Source organism: Temnothorax curvispinosus, unplaced genomic scaffold (genome assembly GCF_003070985.1).
Source record: "Temnothorax curvispinosus isolate PA1 unplaced genomic scaffold, ASM307098v1 QBEX01013028.1, whole genome shotgun sequence".
Taxonomy (NCBI): Eukaryota; Metazoa; Arthropoda; class Insecta; order Hymenoptera; family Formicidae; genus Temnothorax; species Temnothorax curvispinosus.
The window spans coordinates 84,737-103,912 of NW_020222808.1; the positions used below are offsets into that span (position 1 = coordinate 84,737).

At 40.2% G+C, this 19,176-nt stretch overlaps 1 protein-coding gene across 2 annotated transcripts in view; it reads left to right on the forward strand.

The window, feature by feature from the left end:
• Positions 1-2,001: 2,001 nt before the first annotated feature.
• The window catches only part of LOC112463105 (POU domain, class 2, transcription factor 2-like), a 128,286-nt gene continuing 111,111 nt past the window's right edge, over positions 2,002-19,176 (forward strand). The window contains exon 1 of one of the 2 annotated variants that reach the window (XM_025029295.1): positions 2,002-4,071. In XM_025029295.1, the coding sequence (XP_024885063.1) occupies positions 3,522-4,071 (550 nt within the window). In that variant the 5' untranslated portion in view covers positions 2,002-3,521. The remainder of the gene's footprint in view (positions 4,072-19,176) is intronic. The other variant, XM_025029297.1, reaches the window with a different exon arrangement.

A 19,176-nucleotide genomic window follows, 5' to 3' on the forward strand; every position in this document is an offset into this window, starting at 1 on the left:
TCGGCTGTATGGAAATATGATAGCGCGATAAGAAAAAGAAGAAAGGCAATGACGCCTATGTGTGTGCAACGTGAAGGGGATAGGCGTGGGTAGGGAGAGTGCTATGGTTCTCGCGACCAATAAAAGGGCCAGTTTAAAGCGCCTTATTTTTTGCACTGGCACTGCGCATGCTGAATTCAAATCTTGGGAGTGGTGAGGCTGGATGGATTTGTATGGAAATATGATAGGTGAGAGGTATCGCCCGGGTCGAGACATGGCGGCCGATAGAAATGTTTATTCGTTTCACCATTCTCGTCAATATTTCCGCTATGCATTTTTATTATCGCTTTTGTAATGTATTGACTTACGGAAAAATGTGTGACAAATATGTAAAATATCAAACATTTATATACAAACGTCTGTTTTGAAATGTGTAACGATAAACATATATGTATTACAGATTATATAATTATATCATTTCAAAAAGATGATTATATCATTTGTCTGTTATAGCTTCATTTATTTTTAAACATGTAAAAAAATTGCCAGGTAATACCGGCTTCAGATAACATCATAAAGTTTGTATGCATTTATTTGCCGGGTCTTGTATGTCAGTGTTGGCAGGAATATCCCGTAGGCTAGCACAATAATCACATTGTTTGGCACATCGCCCTCTCGAGTAATCCTTGTAACTATACCCACCTGCTGCCATATCTCATCGGTGTCAATCGAACCGTAATACCACAAGCTCTCAATCGTCAGGTATATCAATCCGAAAGATCTCTGAAGAAGAAATCTCAATGTGTTTATCACGAACTCATAGTTGATGCACATTCTTAATGTATTTCTAAATATTAAGTATAATTAGGTAATTGATACTTCTTATTTTGAATTTTAAAAATAATATGTAGAACTCCTTGCGAAATAATTTAACATATATTAATTTTTAGAGTCTGAAGTATTAAGCTAATTATTATTTTAGAAGAGATTATTTTACGATATGTAAATTGAAATATGCAAAATATTTTGTGAAACACTTGACTTCCGACGAATAATCACAGTAGTCGAAAGGATAGGAACTTGCGTGGGTGGTCTAGCGTGAGAGGCTTCTTGCGAATTCTGCCTCTAACTAATTCCATCTCCGACTCTTCGTTACGTGCGCGCTGACCACACTATCTTACAGTATCTGCGGTTGTACGTCGTGTGTGTCCACGTGATATTTCCAAGATATTAAAATGGATACACCGCATACGGTGCATTTTCACGTTCAGCGCATTTGGTTACCCTCAGCCTCGTCTGGTTCCCATTAGAGAAAACCGCGAAGAAGCATGCGAATCGAACCGGTCCGGTGCAACTCGCCACCGGATTGGTCAGCTCCGGAATCAAGCCGAGTTTAATTCTTAAGCATTGGTCACGGAACAGGTCTTTAAGTATCAAGGTCTAATCGTCATCATCTCCACCGGGTAGGGCAGGTAGCACGGCGATTGGTTGTGAGCGTATGCGTATGCAAATTCGTTTGCTTGCCCTCTCCTTTTCTCTTTTTTTCTCACATTCTCTTTCTCCCTTTCTCTCGTTTCTTTTTCTTTCTCCCTCTTCGGCTTTGCGGACAGCAGTCCGATGCACGCGAGATGAAAAAGGCGCGCTCGCGCTCGCGCGAGTTCCGCGGCCGGAGAACTCGCCTCTGGCTCGCCGGGCGGAGCCGCGTGCAATCCGCGTTTTCTTGCGATTGGAGGCGGCGTCCCCACCGACGCGTTCACTGCCCCCACCTCGGCAATCATGCAGACTGTGTTGGACGGCCACGCTTTTCGTTCCACACGGCTCTCCTTGTCCCGCTCCTGTTTGATCGAGGCCGCCGGTGCTCTTTCCTTGTTGCTCCAACGATTTTTCCTCTTCCTTCTCGGAGCGACTAACAACTCCCCCACCTTGGGTTACTCCGCTCTGCGGCCGCGTTCGCCGTGGCCGGTAGGCGGCCAAGCGAACGTACGTGAGTCCTCTAGTGTAGCTGCACACATGCACGCGACAGCATCTGACCGCTGTACCACCAGCCGCCGCCGCCGCCGCCGTAGCCGCAGCCGTAGCTACCGCCGTCGTAGCGCGTCGCGTAAACTCTCGTCCAAGTGTGTCTTTGATCACGCCGAACGAGAAGGACGCGTCGACAGGTTGACCTGACTCATCCCGTTGACAGGTCGCAGGTAGTTACTGTTATTGGCGCTCTCTAACGTCGTCATCGGCCGATTTGACATGCTGCGTCGTGACAGATCGGCGCTAATCATCGCACGTGTTATTTAGGATGACGTGATTATCTAACAAATAAGATACGACGGCGAAAAGTGGTAAATTGGTGTAGTGACCTGGCTGAGCTAGTCGAAATCGTGACCATTGACGATGTTGACGAGATAGTGTTTGTTGATGAGTTCATCAGAAAGAGTGCTCTTATCTCTGGCACATCAATGACACTTGTAAAACTGCCGCAAAGACTTTTTGTTGATCCGAGTAGATTTGAAGTAGGTGCATGTCGTTGGTAAAGACAATTCGGATCGAACTTCAGTCAGGACGATTGACTGTTTGAGTCAGTGATAGCAGTGCCGGCACTTCACGTGCTTTACGACTAATGTTTTGACAGTCATCTGACAGAAGCAGTACGACCAAGAGACTTATTATAAAGATACGTTTGTGATGAGGCTAAAGATTGTTTCTGCAAATAACAACGACGGTCAGAGCTCAGGTATTTTACGCGGGGGACAAATCGTGCATTGGATAGTTACATCTTAAACTGGAGTACATCGCTACCGCAAGAACGTGTACGTGACTGTGAGACTCCTGAATGAGTGTAGTGCATTCTTAAAAGTACTGTGTTTTCAAGAACTCGAAGACATTGATTGGATCTCATATGGAAGCGAGAGAAATCATGTTAACTAGTACGCAGTGAATGTCGCAAGGTGCTAAGACCATTAGAAGCAGCTGTGGATATTTTTTGATAAATTGATTGAATCAAATCCAAGTATAACACTTCTAGGCGGTATTCCATCCTCAAAGCATTCTGCGAGCGATGATAGTCGACGCAAGCCGTTAAGTTAGCAGCAAACGATCTCCCACTGCGTGGAACGGCGCGATCCTTCGTCGAGAGCAGAAACCAGCAGGTGACCACGTTGGATCTCGCAGCGTTGACTGCCTACGGGGGCGTTTCGGGACCCAGGGTCGCGGTGGCGGGCACCGGGGTCCTTGCGCTGCCCCGCTTGATACCCGACAAGGGTTTATCATCGCCCGGAGGCCAGTCGAAGTCAAAGTCCGCAGGGCTGGCGGGTCTCGACAGCGAGGCGGTGCGCCGGTGGGTCGCGGAGGCCACGCGAACCGTCCGGCAGTTGCCGCATGCGGTGGTAGTGCCTGTAAGTTCTCCGCAACACCAGCAGCAACAGCAGCAGCAACAACATCATCGACAGCCACAGCAGCAGCATCAGCACCATCATCATACTACGCACAGGCAACGTCAGGAACCCAGCCCACCATCGGTGGGACTCTCTTCCTTCGTTCTACCAATATCGATGACGCAAACTCCCAGTATGCGTCTGCTGGAGAACAACAACTTGGTCGAAGTTGCCATGGCCCAGCAGCAACAACAACAACAACAGTCCCAGCAGTCGACACAGAAACAGAAACAGACGAGTCCCACAAATAACAACACAATAGAAGCCTGGAGATCGATTCAAGGCGGTCATCAGTGGTGGAGTCCGCCCAGTAGTATTCAGCAGGAACAGCAACAGCAGCAGCAGCAGCAACAACAAGTACCGTCGATCGCACAGGTTTCTCAACCGCAGAAGCATCAGCCGCAAGTGCAATCGGAAATCGATCAGCCGCTCGACTTCTCTGTCGGTTCCCTGCAGCAGCAGAAGCTGCATTCGCGCGTGAGGACTATGCACGAGAGACTTCAAGGTAGGATGCATGATAACAACAACGGAACGAGCGGCCAGAAGATCCTCAGAGGAGACGTCAGCAGGCGAAGCTATAGCCCTAGTGAAGCTAGTTCCAGCAGCAGCGAAGACGAGGGTGTCTCTACCGGCGGCAGTCCTACGGGACCTCTTCGGGGTGCCTCGGGTGAGCGTCAATCAAATTACACACGTTTCGTTAGAGTTTGGGATATATTCAGAGTCATCATGATTCCTTAATTTGTAATTATGAAGGTTAATACGCGCGCGCGAAAGGAGGGAAGAAAGAAATTACTCCGTTAATTCTCTCTCTTTTGAAATGTGTTTATTAATGTTAAAATTATACGACGATTTGTAAAATTTTTGCGCATTTACATGATTAATTCTCTCAATTAATTATTTTTGAAAATTTTGTAACATAACGTAATCGTTGTATAAATCGAAGCTAAATAGCTGATGCAATATTTTTAATTCCGTTAAGTAAACGTAGATTAAGTTTTATTTATTATTATTTCTCGCTCTCTCTTTCTCTCAAGTAGTTATTTCATTATTAAATGCAATCGATATGATATGAAAGCGAATAAAAGCAAATATTTATCTTTATCGCAATTTCTTACTTCGCTCAATTAACAGAGAATATTGCGCGACAGTTAAACAATTTGTCATTATCGATACTGAATCGCAGACGTGCGTTAAACAATTAAAATTATCTGATTAAATGTAGATTAATACGTTTATATATCACTGTAAACAACGAGAATCAAGCATTTTGTGGAAAACGTTATGTTTGTCAGCTGCCAGCGCAGTCTGCCGTTGCATTCTCGACGCCCCCGCGCTTCATTGTTGCCATGGAAGCATTGTGCAGCGTGGCATTGTATCGGGTCATGTGGTCCCCCCCAATCGCGAGAAACGATTTATCTGAAATGACCGGATTTTGCATTAATGCATCTCGTTCTTGCTATTTTGTGCGCGGAACGCGTGCCAATTGAATCTGGGGGGACGGAGAGGGGGTTAAATTTACGTTTAGAGGATAAATTTATTTTAAAAGGAAGAGAGAGAGAGACTCGCGATGCACTTGTATTTTGCACGAGGGTAAACTATTGTTTATGATACTATTTTCCACAATGAAAGTGATACATGATTCGTGATACTATTCGATATTAATTATTACTTTTGAAAGTAATGCAATAATCTTGTGTATTAACGTATCAGATATCCAGGTTATTGTTCAGATTACTATGAAGATGTTACGACGTTTTCATCGTCATCGTGGCGGGGACGATGACTAATCGGTACTCGTTAACGATCCGCTATCTTGTCAACGCGCATTCGCGCATTTGTAAAATTAGTTCAAGTGCTATCTATGTTAAGACTGAGTTTAAGAATCGATATCACGCGCATTAACAGATAACTGAGTCACCATCAATCGCTTTGATGGTAATTTCCATGCCGAGACATCGATCGTGTAATTTCAATCAACGCTGTTCACGTCAATTATTCGCTTATGATATATGCTACGTCTGCGCACCGTCTTTGGACGTTATTAATTACGTGCAAAGTTGCACGCGGGCTTATTAATAGCCGCGCCACACGCGCCGCACGTTTCTGCTTTCAATTCAGAATTACCGGTTCCTGATAAACGTGCGATTCACGGCTGCTGCACGTGTCGTTTGTAACGTATCTCTTTCGTACGTCGACAATCGCGCAACACACATAGATAAAATCTTAAGTCGCGCCGGTATCGCGTGATAATATATGTAATGAATAGTTACCGGTTACTTAATAGTAGACGAACGTTGTGTTCCATAAAAGTGGTTTTGCTAAAAATTGACTTCAATTTTCGCCAAAGAAGCTCGAAGGGTCGATAAGAAACACACGTTCTGGACCGTCAAGCTATATTATTACTGCTTACATACTTATATCGGTATTATCATTATAGTAAGGTCACTTGTCAGTAAAATTCATTAGAAATTGCGTTATTAGAACAAGATAATCACGATAACAGAGAAAAAAAAATATTGATTAAGGTGGATCGGTGTTAGATCTGCTAAGAGATCATAATTTTTACACAGGCCGTCTCTATTAACTGCGATATGCGACGCGATAAATAGAAAATTAATAACGTCGAAGATGTTGTTAATGTACGTTGATTAGCTGCGATAAGCACTAGATCGAAGGGATAGGCAGAAAAATTACAAACCAATTGATACTATTGATAAAAATGCGTATCACGCTTTAGTCGGCCCGGTGTTGTTAATCTATGGCAATTACGTCTATGTACCTATTCCTCGTATTCAAGCACCTGATATCGAGGTTATCCGCATGATAAGTCCTTCCTCTACATAGTTGCACTATTTAAAAATAGTTGCAATATTTAAAAAAAGAAATGCAATGGTAAATACGCGGTGCTGCGTACGAACGGAAAGGAAAAATGACCGTTATCGTATCAGTCGATAACGTCTTAGCTCTAATACTTGTTTGAATAAATATTCCACGTAGTCGTGTGATTGCATGGTTATTTTCGGCGTACGCTGAAATCGTGACGCAAAAATCTTGCTTAGTAAGTCGTGTGCATAAGTTGATCAATATATTTTTATCTTCACCAATCGGTTGACAAAATATTCATTTTGTATTGAGAATTATTACGCCATAAAATAACGAAAAAATATTAGAGAATTGATTAATTGGGATAACTCTGTTTCGATGATATACTTAAGAATTTATATTCGGGGGTAGAAGGGATTATTCGAAAAATTAATGTCTAATGTTTCTAAGAATTATAAATTGTTTTGATTATATCTATTTCCATTTGATGGTATTCAACGATGATGATTCCGCATCTCGATGAAAGTGCGCGTCGAGTATGGGCAGTTCCAGGTACACGTTTCATAGGGCCCAAGGACCTGTTTCCCTTGCTAGCCCGGGTGTATTACGATGTAACCCGATACGCGTTTGATTCTATGTTATTTACGAGCAGGTGTATCGGCGCAACAATGTTTATCGGCGTAATTAGATTCTATACCTACGTAATCTTTATCACACGTCGATGAGTTGTGGCGCGGCGAAAATCATGCTTTCAGAACGCATACGCACGATGATAATAATTTTCTCGAACACCTCTACATTGATTTCGATTGTCACGCCTTTTTACCGCCCATTGATCGGTAAGGGCTAGGTAACACGATTTCTCACGTAAATAAATATATCAAATGTTTACAATATAAAAAGTATTTGAAAGAAAGCCATATTTATTTAAACATATATTTTTAAAGAAAAGAAAATTAAATTATTTTATATTAGGTTTGTGTAATTAAAATATCTACCAATGAGATGCAAATTTTAAAACATATATACTGATTGAAATAATTGTCGGTTATCTTGTCGCACATTTTCTTAACAGATCGAGTTAACAAATTTGCTTTTAATACCATATTAATATATTCAAAACAATTATATTTTATTTTTATTATTAAACATTTTAAAATGCTTTTAGACACATTTTAACGATCAACCATCCATTTCCGTTTATCTGCTCTTAATTTAACTAAAGCTACCACGAATTTCTTTGATGTAGAGCGGCAAACACTAATAACAATTCGCGATTACCGATTAGAATCCTTATTGGATTCATCTTTATCATCATGATCGTTTCCGCTAACTATCCCTAAGAGCCGCTGTGTTTTTTCCTTCATTAGCGTTTTCTGTGACTCGTCCGGGTGCACTCGAGTGCCGTCGGATCACTCGCGTGCGGAAAATTAGACGGCCTTCCGATTTGCGAGAGTACTCATGAGGTACACGCCGATCCCTTTCGCGCTCCTCGCTTCGTGATCAGTGATCTTCGAGCTTCAAATGTGTCGACGGAAATTCTGCGAAGTCCATTCTCGTCTAAAACGAAACCCAAACCCCTGAAGGATATCGTTAGTTAGGTAGCCATTTTCCTCTCGAGGTGCTTGAAAGTTTCTTAGCTTCTGTTTATACCTGGACTTATATCTATCGAAACAATGCCTTGCAAGGGTTATGAAAATTTAAATAATAATAAGTTTATAAAAAATAGTAATCTGTAAAATTTTAAATTTACTTTTTAATCATGTTCATTCGTTATAGCATACTGAGTAGCAACAGCTGATCGTTATACTGATACATATATAAACACTGACAAACGATATTTGGTTATTTGCATTGGAGCATATGCCTGCGACAGTTGCGGTCGAGATTATTAATCAATCGACTAACGAGATACTAATTAATTATTCTATTATACAAGAAGTCGCAGCGTCCAATGAGAAAACACGCGATTGAGCGCGCGCGTTATCCTCATTCTGTTTTATGCCGGTGCCCGCGCGCGTCATTAACTTATGATTAGCCATATAAAGTCGGGGCGCGCATCGATAAAAAATGTATATCGATACGACCGATGCATCGGCAATGCGCTGTATCGGCCAGCGTTTCGTCGAGATCCGCTCGACGTCGGCAGTCAATGACGGATAAAATCGCATTTATTGACTCGCGCCAGATTAATCGCGACCGAATAATATATTTATCTTACTGCCCGAGTCTCCACGGCCGTACGAGTGAAACGGCCTTTATCGATCGGCGATCTCTCGCTCGCGTCACTCGAGAAACGAAGGCTTGGCTCGGAGATAAAAAGCCGACGCGTTAAAGAGGCGGCCGGAAGCGCGCGGTACCTCGCACGGCTAATACGTACAATGACTATGAATACATAAAGACGCGTTATCAAATGGGATTTGTTCAACGGATAACGCAGTCAAGGAAAAAGCTGCGTGTATAATAAAAAAAAATTAGTACTTAACAGAGACACTTAAAATTTGAGCCTCTTATTTTTTCTATAATATAGTATAACTATGATTTCTCGGGGGAACAAATTAATATTAGTAAAGTATTGTATATCAACGCAAGTAGATAACTTTTTAAGTATAAATAGACTGGTGATTATTTTTGTGCATTTCTAGGGAAATTATGCTAATTATATCTTATGTGAGGTTTTTTTGTACACGTAATTATAAGATCTTGTGACGCTATATGGACATAATTATCTACTACTTTGAATATGTAAATAGTTACACGGCTTTATCGTTGATCGTATTGTTTATTCGTAAACCGGGATTCTAGGAAACGTGAAGTAAAGACGGATATGACTGATCATACCGAAAAATCTTCGCATCAAACGTACGCATGTTGAGGCATGTAACGGAAGGATTTTTGTCGCAATAGATATTCTTGAGAATTTATACGCGATGAACTTAATTTATAATTGCATTTTCTGCCACGCGCAGGTTATATGCTATACAGTAATCGATTCTAAATAATTGCAAAGAAAAGAATGTGCAAGTATATGGCAGCCATTCTATGCTTCTATCGCATAGTTTGTTAAAATTGTCTCAACTGCAATTTTTAGAATTTCCAGAATTCTTTATGGAAGAATCTGAGCTTTTTTAGTTATATTGAAATTCTGAAAATAGAATGCTAATTTTATTAACTTTATTACAAGTAGTCATTACTCTTCGGAGTTTATACTCATTCTTTCGTGAAGATTGTCTGAAATAATCATCGATGTGCGTGCACATGACCGCCATGGTCGAATATGTGTGATGATACGATTTTAATGAAAAATCCGCTATTCCTAGAAGAAGCCGGAAGCGGCCGAACCGCTTGCGTTGCGTCACCGGCAGCATGGCATAATGCCTCCTTATTTGCATTGTCCGTCGGGTTTCCGATTATACCTTATACGACCCTCGAATTAAGGCCCTGGCTGTAACCTGCCCGAAACGCTTCAGGCTAGCACACCGAATCCCGATTATTACGTTGAGACGTACACGGCGCGCCTTCCGAGGACGATCGTCGACACGTGACTCGCTGAAGAACCCGTCACTTGAGCGGACCACTCGAAAAGTAATGCCGGTTTTTAACATGCGGACTTCACGCTACTTGCGTTTGTATCTTACGATAAATGTGACGGATTCGACAGCCAATTTCATCAACATCCGTTAACTTGAACTTTAGTTTAATTGATTCTTTTTTGTTTTTTTTTCTGCAAGAAGTGAGATAAAGAATCTTAAAAGAGAAAGAAGGTCATTTAAAATTCAATTAAAATTAAATTTTGCGTGAACAAACTCGGTAATAAACTATCTGAATAAACTATCATTTGAATTTAAAATAAAAAAAGTCTATACTAAAATTGCGATGAATCAATTATTGTATTTTTAACAAAGTTGCCTTGGACGCACCGCGCGTTCGTTGCTCTGAAAATCTTACCTGTTACCTTGAGAGACACGGACTGGTCGCACGAAAAAGCTTGAGATACGTGACTCGTACGAGTGGGTGGTGGACATAGGGAGGTCAGTTCGCGGGAATGGGAAATAGCGGTGCGGGGATTCCTGGTAGATAGGCAGAGGTAGTAAGGAAGATACCTATAGAGCCCATGGCAGGTAAAGCCGATGGATAAATCTCACCTTGGATAGGTCAGGTTGGGTCGGGACGATTCGTCGTGGAGGACCGTGCAAGGGTCACGTGGCTCTGCTCTTTTCTCTTTCTTTTTTCGCTTCGTATCTGTTTTCTCCTTTTCTCTCTCGTTCTCGTTTAACGCTCCTTTTCTAGGAGAAAACCCTGTAGGCCTTTCTAACCCTTGCTGAAGATGCATTTCGGCCCTGGCGCGACACGCGTGCGGTGCGACACGTGCACGTGTGCGAGACAGCCGGGTGTTCATGTACACGCGACGACAAATCACTATCGCGACGTGACACGCGCCTGAATTTCTCATTCTTATTTTAGCCCTGTGAATAGTAAGGTATTTTCTATGCAAGATGTTTTAAACCTTGATATCCATCCGTCTTTTATTTATGAACTTTTTTTTTAACAAAGATGTTGGAGAAAATGCTAAATTTTTTAAAATAAATCTTGTTTTTTATTTAATTCAAAGTGATATTATAATAAAAAAAATCATAACTTTCAAGATATGATATGTTGAAGATTAATAGTTTATAAAAAAATATACATAGCATTTTAATGAATTAAGAAAGGTCCAATCTAAAGATTAAAAAGTTTGTAATAACTCGACATTTTCTCGTGCATATTCACGCTGGTTAAAAAATAACAATGTTGCATCGTGAAAGACATGCGAATGTGGCGTCGATCGATACGTCTCGCTCGCAACTCGATGCGATCGTAATCGCTACTAATCCATGTCTCGCGTTTTACCGATGCCGCGCCATAACTCTTCGTTACAATGTAGCATTGCTGGACGCGACATGCAAATTATGACTCGCATCGTTACTACGTTCCGCGGGGCGATCGATACGATCTCTCGCGTCGATGACGGATGTACCGGACGGATACGCGGCCGCTAGAGTCGAGAGCTCAAGTCGAGGTGCACGGACGACCTTGCCGCCTTGGGTCTCTCGGAAAAGGAAACGTACTTCTCATAATGAAACCTATCATGGCACGTACGCTGCATAGCGAGATAATGCGCCGAGCAGGCTGTGCCGACACGTAGAGACACCACGCACGCTCTGTGGGATGTAAACTTCGTGTTCACACGTACTCGTATTCGCAGATTGCCTGTTTGTAGCTGAAGACTGTGGAGGCGCGATGTTTATCGCATAGTTATAAACTGCCTAGTTATAGACTCCCTAAAACATATGTTGCTTATTAGATCAAATTCAGGATCTTTTTCCGGGAACAAAAATGTTAATTTAGCAATTGATATAGATTTGATTATGAAATAAAATTACGAAATAATTTCTTTATAATGCAACTTGAAGTTAATAAATACTAGCTAAATAGTAAAATTAAGCTTTTAATAATCATATAATCATAGATTGTAATCCACAAAATGAATATTTTGTAATCATATTTTGTGCGTATTTTTAGACCGATTATAGTTAATGGCTTCATTAAAACTAAAGTAAAAAAGCCGATAAGATTTAGATAAAGGCCGTTATCGATATCGCTTTTTATCCGAATTCTGGGAATAAGTTCTGCTTTACGAATCAATTTCAATAACATTTCTCAACGTCGCGAGATCGTGACGCATATACGCGCGTTGCGTCTCGCTCCAAGGATCGCGGCAAGATGCGTTTGCACCTAGCTAGCCGGATAAATGATGGAAATCACCATATTCATTGCATTTGTCGGCGTACCGTTGCCGAGCCGTATGCCGTATTTGGCGGTTACGTATGCTAATTCGCCGTCGCACACGATTGGCAGTCTAGGTTGAAGCGGCGGCACGTACACAAGCTAAAAGGACAAGCTGCATAATGCCGCGATCTCGTTGATTCGTCTTCTCTCTCGAGTGAATTCATTTCTCCGACAAAATCGGCCGTCTCGGGCTGAAGACGCGCGACAAAATGTCCGTCTTGAAATGTTAGAAATGTTAACGAGAAGCGGCGAGAGCCGTACTTAGAATCGCGGTAAGAGGAGAGTCCGCAAAAGGGGACGGCGCGCGTCCTTCGTCGCGACGATCCTGGCAAAAGTAATGAAATAACGACGTTGCTCACCTCAACATGCACCGGATCGAACGGAAAAATGGCCTCTCTCTCTCACGATTATCGATTATATGACTCGCGTGTGATTTCCACGACGTCGCGCGTATCGTATACGATGTGCAGTAGCTGAGAGATGCGTGAATCAGAATAATACGCACGCAGATTGCGCCAGCTTCTGCAGTGATTTACCCCATGGGAAGTCAGATCGTTCTGGATCATCGGCAAGGAATGTAAGGACGACACGCGAGACGGAACGTCGATTGCCGGATTCCGATATGGGATTGTGAAAGTACTTAGTCCACGTCATTACGGATTCTTCACGACTTACGAAAATCCGAGGTTAATCGATTCTCTCACTTGCGAAACTTACATTGTAATCATGAGAATGCAGTCTATACGTATTCTAGAACTTCTTAACTATATATATAAAGTTAAGACAGCGAAAGTTACAAGAGCTGTCTACGGGAATAAAGATAAAATTATTGGGAAAGAGAAAGAGGGAAGGAGAGAGATAAACGCGATATTTCTTTTTATGCTACATCTTTTTATTTGCTTATTATATTGAAAATGACTCACAATACCTGTATATCCTAAACTCATTGTGATTGAGTCGAGCAGGATAATTTACCTCTCGAAATATTGCGATTACAAAGACCGTTTCTTCCGAATATTATACAATTGAGGTTCATAAAGGGATCGATCAAACACGCTTTTGAAAAATACGGGAATATCATGCCGGTAAGCCCGTTTAAGCCTGACATTCATCTGCTTGCTTAAACTGCTTTGCCAGTCATTGCGGTTCCCGCATCCTGCTGCAATTTTGACCTGCATGCCGTTCAGAATTTCATACGGTTCGCATGCCATATGTTTGTATGCAAATTGTCCCTTTTCTATTCAGTAGATTTTGGCACAGACGATCATAATATCGTCGATTGGATCGGCTGAATCAGACGCGAAAAGCATGTCGAAGTCAATTAAAGATTTCACATGACATTTACTTATATGTTCAACAAGTATAAAGTTACAATAATCCATCCGAGGTTCAAATAATAATAAGAATAAAAATTTTCATTCTCGCTTATATGTATCCGCGAACCCTTTCAATTTAACGCGATTCTTTCCGTGGAAATCTTCCGACTTTTCTTTGCACGTCGAGCAAAATCTGCATAATTCGCTAACAACATTGTACAAAAACGCGTGCGTAAATTAATTGGCGCCTAAGAATCTGGCACGCATCGACGGCATTTTAATTGCGTCATTGTTTCGTGAGATGCTTTTGCGCGATTAGTATATAATTTGAATAATCAAAGTGAGATTTTACGCGCAACAAGATGAACGGACAATTTATCGGTGCATATTTATCGCACAACGCATCGAATTGCGATTTAAACGGGATTAAAGGAATTTTTTATGCAACAGTATAACTGTATCTGTGACGTTGCACTCTATTGCACGCACATGTGTGTGACTTTATTATAAATGCATGTTTAGCGAATAATTTGCATTTTACTGAATAATTTACATTACTGACTTTTATACTGTCTTTATCGAGATATTTTACTATGATTTTTTTATGATTTCATTGTTGTTTTTTATCATTAAATGATTTAGCAAAGTAACTTATGTTAATATAAGTCTAACAATATAAAACTAAAATATTAATATTAATCATAGAAGACATAAAATATAAAATGTAAAAAATATAAAATTTGAAAACAAAATGATGAGTATATTTGATTTCTTAGAATAATTACTATAATTTTGACGATTGCCGTATTTACTCAAAGTAAGATTCCATTGGGAAAGCAATGATATCTGGAAAAAAAAGATTAGCTATTGTAGCAAATTTAGGGACACCTAACTTTTTTTTGCAGCGAGAGCTGTAATTTAGCAATAGTAGCAAAACCTTCTTGCAAAAAATGTTAGCTGTCCTTATTTTGTAACTATTATAGTAGCTAATTCTTTTTTTCCGTGAATTATACTGAAAGAAGACGCGCGGGAGGTCGCTTCAAATTTCGCACTGTTATATGAGTCAGCAACAGGGTGATGGTAACATAGTCAGAGACCGGGGGTCGTTTTAAGTAAAGATAATGACAGTGTACACAGGAACATGCGTGCCTAATGCCGACACACGTCCTCGCGGCTACTCGCCGCTTCCTGCCTCATGTATTCAAATTAAACCACGTAACACCGTCATGGAGCTTGTATAATGGTAATGATGATGGTAAATGAGAACCATGGACGCCTTCGTTCGTTGCCGTCAGATCTCGGGAAAGTACTACGATTTCATGTGTCGCATGACGATGCACTTCTTCGGACGTCGGTCGCGATAATTTGCTGCGTTCTGCCACCGCATTCGCGGCTAATAATTCATTCTGGAAATTATGCGAAAAGTTACGTATTTCTTCGATTATAATCGATGCGTCAACGTCGGTCGCGGTAATTAATCGCGAAATTTTTGATAAGATAACATTGGCGTTCTGAACCGATCCCAAATAAACGTGATTAATGTATTCAATTATCAATGCTATACGCCGTAGCGTATGACGACATGAGGAAGAGATCATTGCCCCGCGCGAAGAAACTAATCTGTCCTCGGGATCGTTTCGTGATTCCTTCGGATCTACTTTCTTTGTCCCGTCTCGTTTTTTTTCTCTCCACGTTGAGCCTAATAAACCTCTTCCGGACCTACGTCTCGAGTTCCTCGACGATGTCGTTCAACGAGCGAGACATAATTAGTTAGGAGACGCTTAATGTAATTTTAATAACTAGATAAATAAACATAAGCATAAGCAAGGCAGGCGTAATTTGAATCCGGATGTGCCGACGATGTGCGGCTTCGATAAAACAATGTTAATGTCTCGCCATAGAGAAAAACTGCACACTTCGTCCTGTCCTTGTCGCATGAATTATGCTTGTCTCACTTCTCGTGCCGTTGCGTGCGATGCGTGCGTGCGTGCGTGCATCCATGCGTGCGTGCATGTCATGTTATTTCGTAGTTTATGCAACGTATGCTAATCCGTCGCGCGCAGTTGCGTCGACCGTTCCCCAAATAATGAATAATCAGAATCACTGACCTGTTGGCAACGTTGACTAACAACTTGACTACACTTCACAATGCTATTAAGCATAATAATCTCTGTTAGGCATAATGTCTCTTTTAGAATTAGAGTGGATAATTTATTAAATATCCGTTAATTACTATATTTGAGACTTTTAAAATTAAATGTCATAAATATTTCCGAAAAGAAAAAATAGTTGCGTAATATTTTTGTTCTATCTCCTTTTTGTTTATCTCCTATTATTAAGTTTGGAAGATTTTAGATTTTTTGTTAATAATAGCGTGACTTATTAGACTTGCTTCAGCTCTAACACCGATTTCTTTCTCGACGCACCTGCAATAATTTTATCATTAATTTTCAGTTCTATAGAAGGAATAAGGGAAAAGAGAGGAGGTAATAAGGGGAAAGAGAAGAGATTTCACGCCTACTTTTTTCCCCATTATTCCATTTGTACGCACTGACTACAATATGCAAACGCTTAGATATTCAGATCGTACGTCTCCCTTACAAGTTGTTATGGCATTGCTGCCGTTCTCTCGAACGCGGCTTCAACTGCAATTAAATACGCCGTGTTTAATTATATTAAAATACTTCTAATGATTATGCACGAAGTTCTTGTAGCAGCAGGTGTTGAAAAATTGCGATGTAAAAAGCTATCTTCCTCTAATCTGACGTATCTGATAATCTAAGAAATAGAGGAGCGCGCGAGAGAAAATTTTATCTTCTAATAATAATTAGTTTTTTTTCAATATACGAGCATATTTAATTATTATCGTGCCACTTGAAATACATCAGATTCATCATTCTTAATTTCAATTTATTGCTAATTTTGGTCTTCCGGAAAGGGTCGTCATGAATTTTTATGACGGCGCTGCGCTCAAGGTTTTTAAACTGTTTTCGTTGTAGTTAATAAATCGCCTGTCGTCATGCAATGCGTACAAATTTGCAGCAAAGTTGCAAGCAGAGATATCGTCGCGTTAACTCGCGCAGCCGCTATACGAAGATTGATGGAACGCGAGTCGCGAGCACGATCGCGGCCACGAGAACGATCTTACACCCTTGTCAGCGTTATCTAGATAGAGACTCAAATTTGCCATTCAGTTGGACGCGTCGCTATTAATTAATCATATACTATTCTGCATGGCGCTCCAGTTTGAAACGAGGCAATCGCTATTAGTAAATATCTTACGACCTAACGATTTACCGATCATAATAATGTAAGCATTCCTGGCCTCTTGCCAGTGTAATTGCAGTATAAGCACAATTAGCTCATCTAACAAATAATCGCGTAATCAATTAGCCGCGTTGTGTGTATGGATCAATGTACTCGATCGCAGTCACGATCCAAGCCTTCGCGTTCTTGAGCCATACGCAATTTGTATCTTTAAAAACCTCTGTCACTTTCTTTTTACATGATGTTGTAAACAGAAAGCGGTGATGGTTAACTATTAATCTATTAATCTTAAAATCTTTGTTTTTATTAAGTTTTCAACATTTTAATATATTTTAAAGAAAATTTTAAACAGACGGAATTGGATAAATACGCATGTATTTAACTAAAATATATATCAAAATATTTGTATATACATATAATAATTACAATATACAATGTATAATAATTTATATGTAATATGCACCATATTCTGTATAACGAACGCTCTAATGATGCGTTTATATTATCCATCGTCATCGGTTAGTGATAATAGCAGCGCATGCATGTCGACACCTTTGTCAGCCGTTATTACGATGAGAACGCAAATTTATTAGCGGACAAAACATTCGTTTATTAATTGGGGATATATGACTGCGTCACGCATGACGACCCAATTTTTTCGTATCTTTAACTAAGCTTTCAATCTCTGCGTAGGCACGTGTACGTGGATTAATGTTAGTGTAATGTTGGTACTGTATTATCACGTAAATCCATATATCCAGGTATAAATATAACTTCTTTAATGATCTTGATTCTAGATGCTCATTGACTGGCTGTTCGCGTTGTCTGTATTAAATTAACGTAAATATGTATTCCAAGTTTACAAGTATCTGTATATTATAATATATAAAATATCCCACACACACACATACAGTAGTTAGTAGACGCGATATTTGAAATATATAAAATCAATTACTATACTCAATACGGATACAGATTCTTTCTCTAGATCTCGAGATTAATTGTAAGAATAAACGGCGTCATTTCTTTCAATTGTAACTTAAATTGTGATAAGTTTCGAATTAAAAATATCGTAGAATAAAATATACTTGAGAAAAAGAGAGAGAAACACCAAGACTGGACTGATAGATAAGATTTAATTAATATCTTTAATTACTTATAATTACTTTATCTTTAATCTTCTAATCAATGTATTATTAATGTGTTGGCATATAAAAATAATCATTCTTTTTTCCTGTTTATTTAATAGAAAATATTCTCTGATTCTAAAACACCCGATATATGCATATATTTGCATGTAAACCTATTCGTGCATGTTCTGGATTTTCTGACGAGACGAAAGAGCAAGCCTTCCCGAGTCGGCCATTGTTTACGGCGCTTTAATTAGTCCGCTAATGTGACCAGGATAAAACTACGAGTCCCTTATCTGATATGTTTCCGGCGAATCATGGGAATTATTTCTGTACATGCAAATACCAACGAAAAGGCGAATTGAGTTGTGCTTCCGGAACGATCTCATGTGTGATAAGAACGACCACGCGTGACTAAGGATAGATTTTTTTATTTACTATGCATACGATATTTTTACATATAAAAATTATTTCAAATATTAGATTATTTTACTGGAAAAGAAGGACCTAAAATATATTATTTTTAAAATTATCTTTCTTTAAAATTACGTTTTATTAAAAGGAAATGATAGAAAGGAAAACGTGTAAAGGTTTTAAAAATAACTTGAAAATAATTTCTCGTTTTCGCATTATGTCATGTGTTTAAATCATTACTTCAAGCGTGGCATTATCTCCTACAATTATCGCATTTTGCCACGATATCTCGAGCCAACCATTTATGTATAAGCGATCTACTCGTAAATGATACGGATCGGCGTTCTAAAATCGGTCACATTATAACTTTAATCGTGGATAAGTAAAACGCAAACCGTTAACAAGTGCTTATACTTTTTCACACTCACGATACGAGAGCTGCCTAATCACACGTTCCCGCTTATATGTATTTACGAACGAGCGCTAAATGTATCTGAGATTTATACACTAATATGAAACTTACACGCGATGAGATCGAGTAACATTCCAATCATGATCAGCGGTATGGCCGGTATGTAATTGTCACGGAAAATCGAATGTTAATTATATTTGAAGAGAACAGACTTAGTAATTACAATGGGGCGCGCGCACGAAACGACGTTCCTTTGGGCGATGTTCACATTTAAGGATACCTCACGCATGTGGTGGTACATATTAGGCGACTTAACGAGTCAAGCGTGCTTAACGGCGCGTTGAGCAGTTCCTTGCGGGATTAACTGGCCGTGCCTAAACGCGTTAATATATTATTGTACCAGGCGCGTACAGAGAAAGACAGAGGTAATTAACCCTTGCAGCTTCGTAAGCAGCCATATTTTAAGGTCCACTTGCACGTGTCTCTCCGGTGACTTCTTAATCGTCCGTACGACTTCATCACGCCGGTGATTTCATTCCGACGCCCTCTTTCTTTTTTTCTTTTTAATCGCTCCGGGTGCG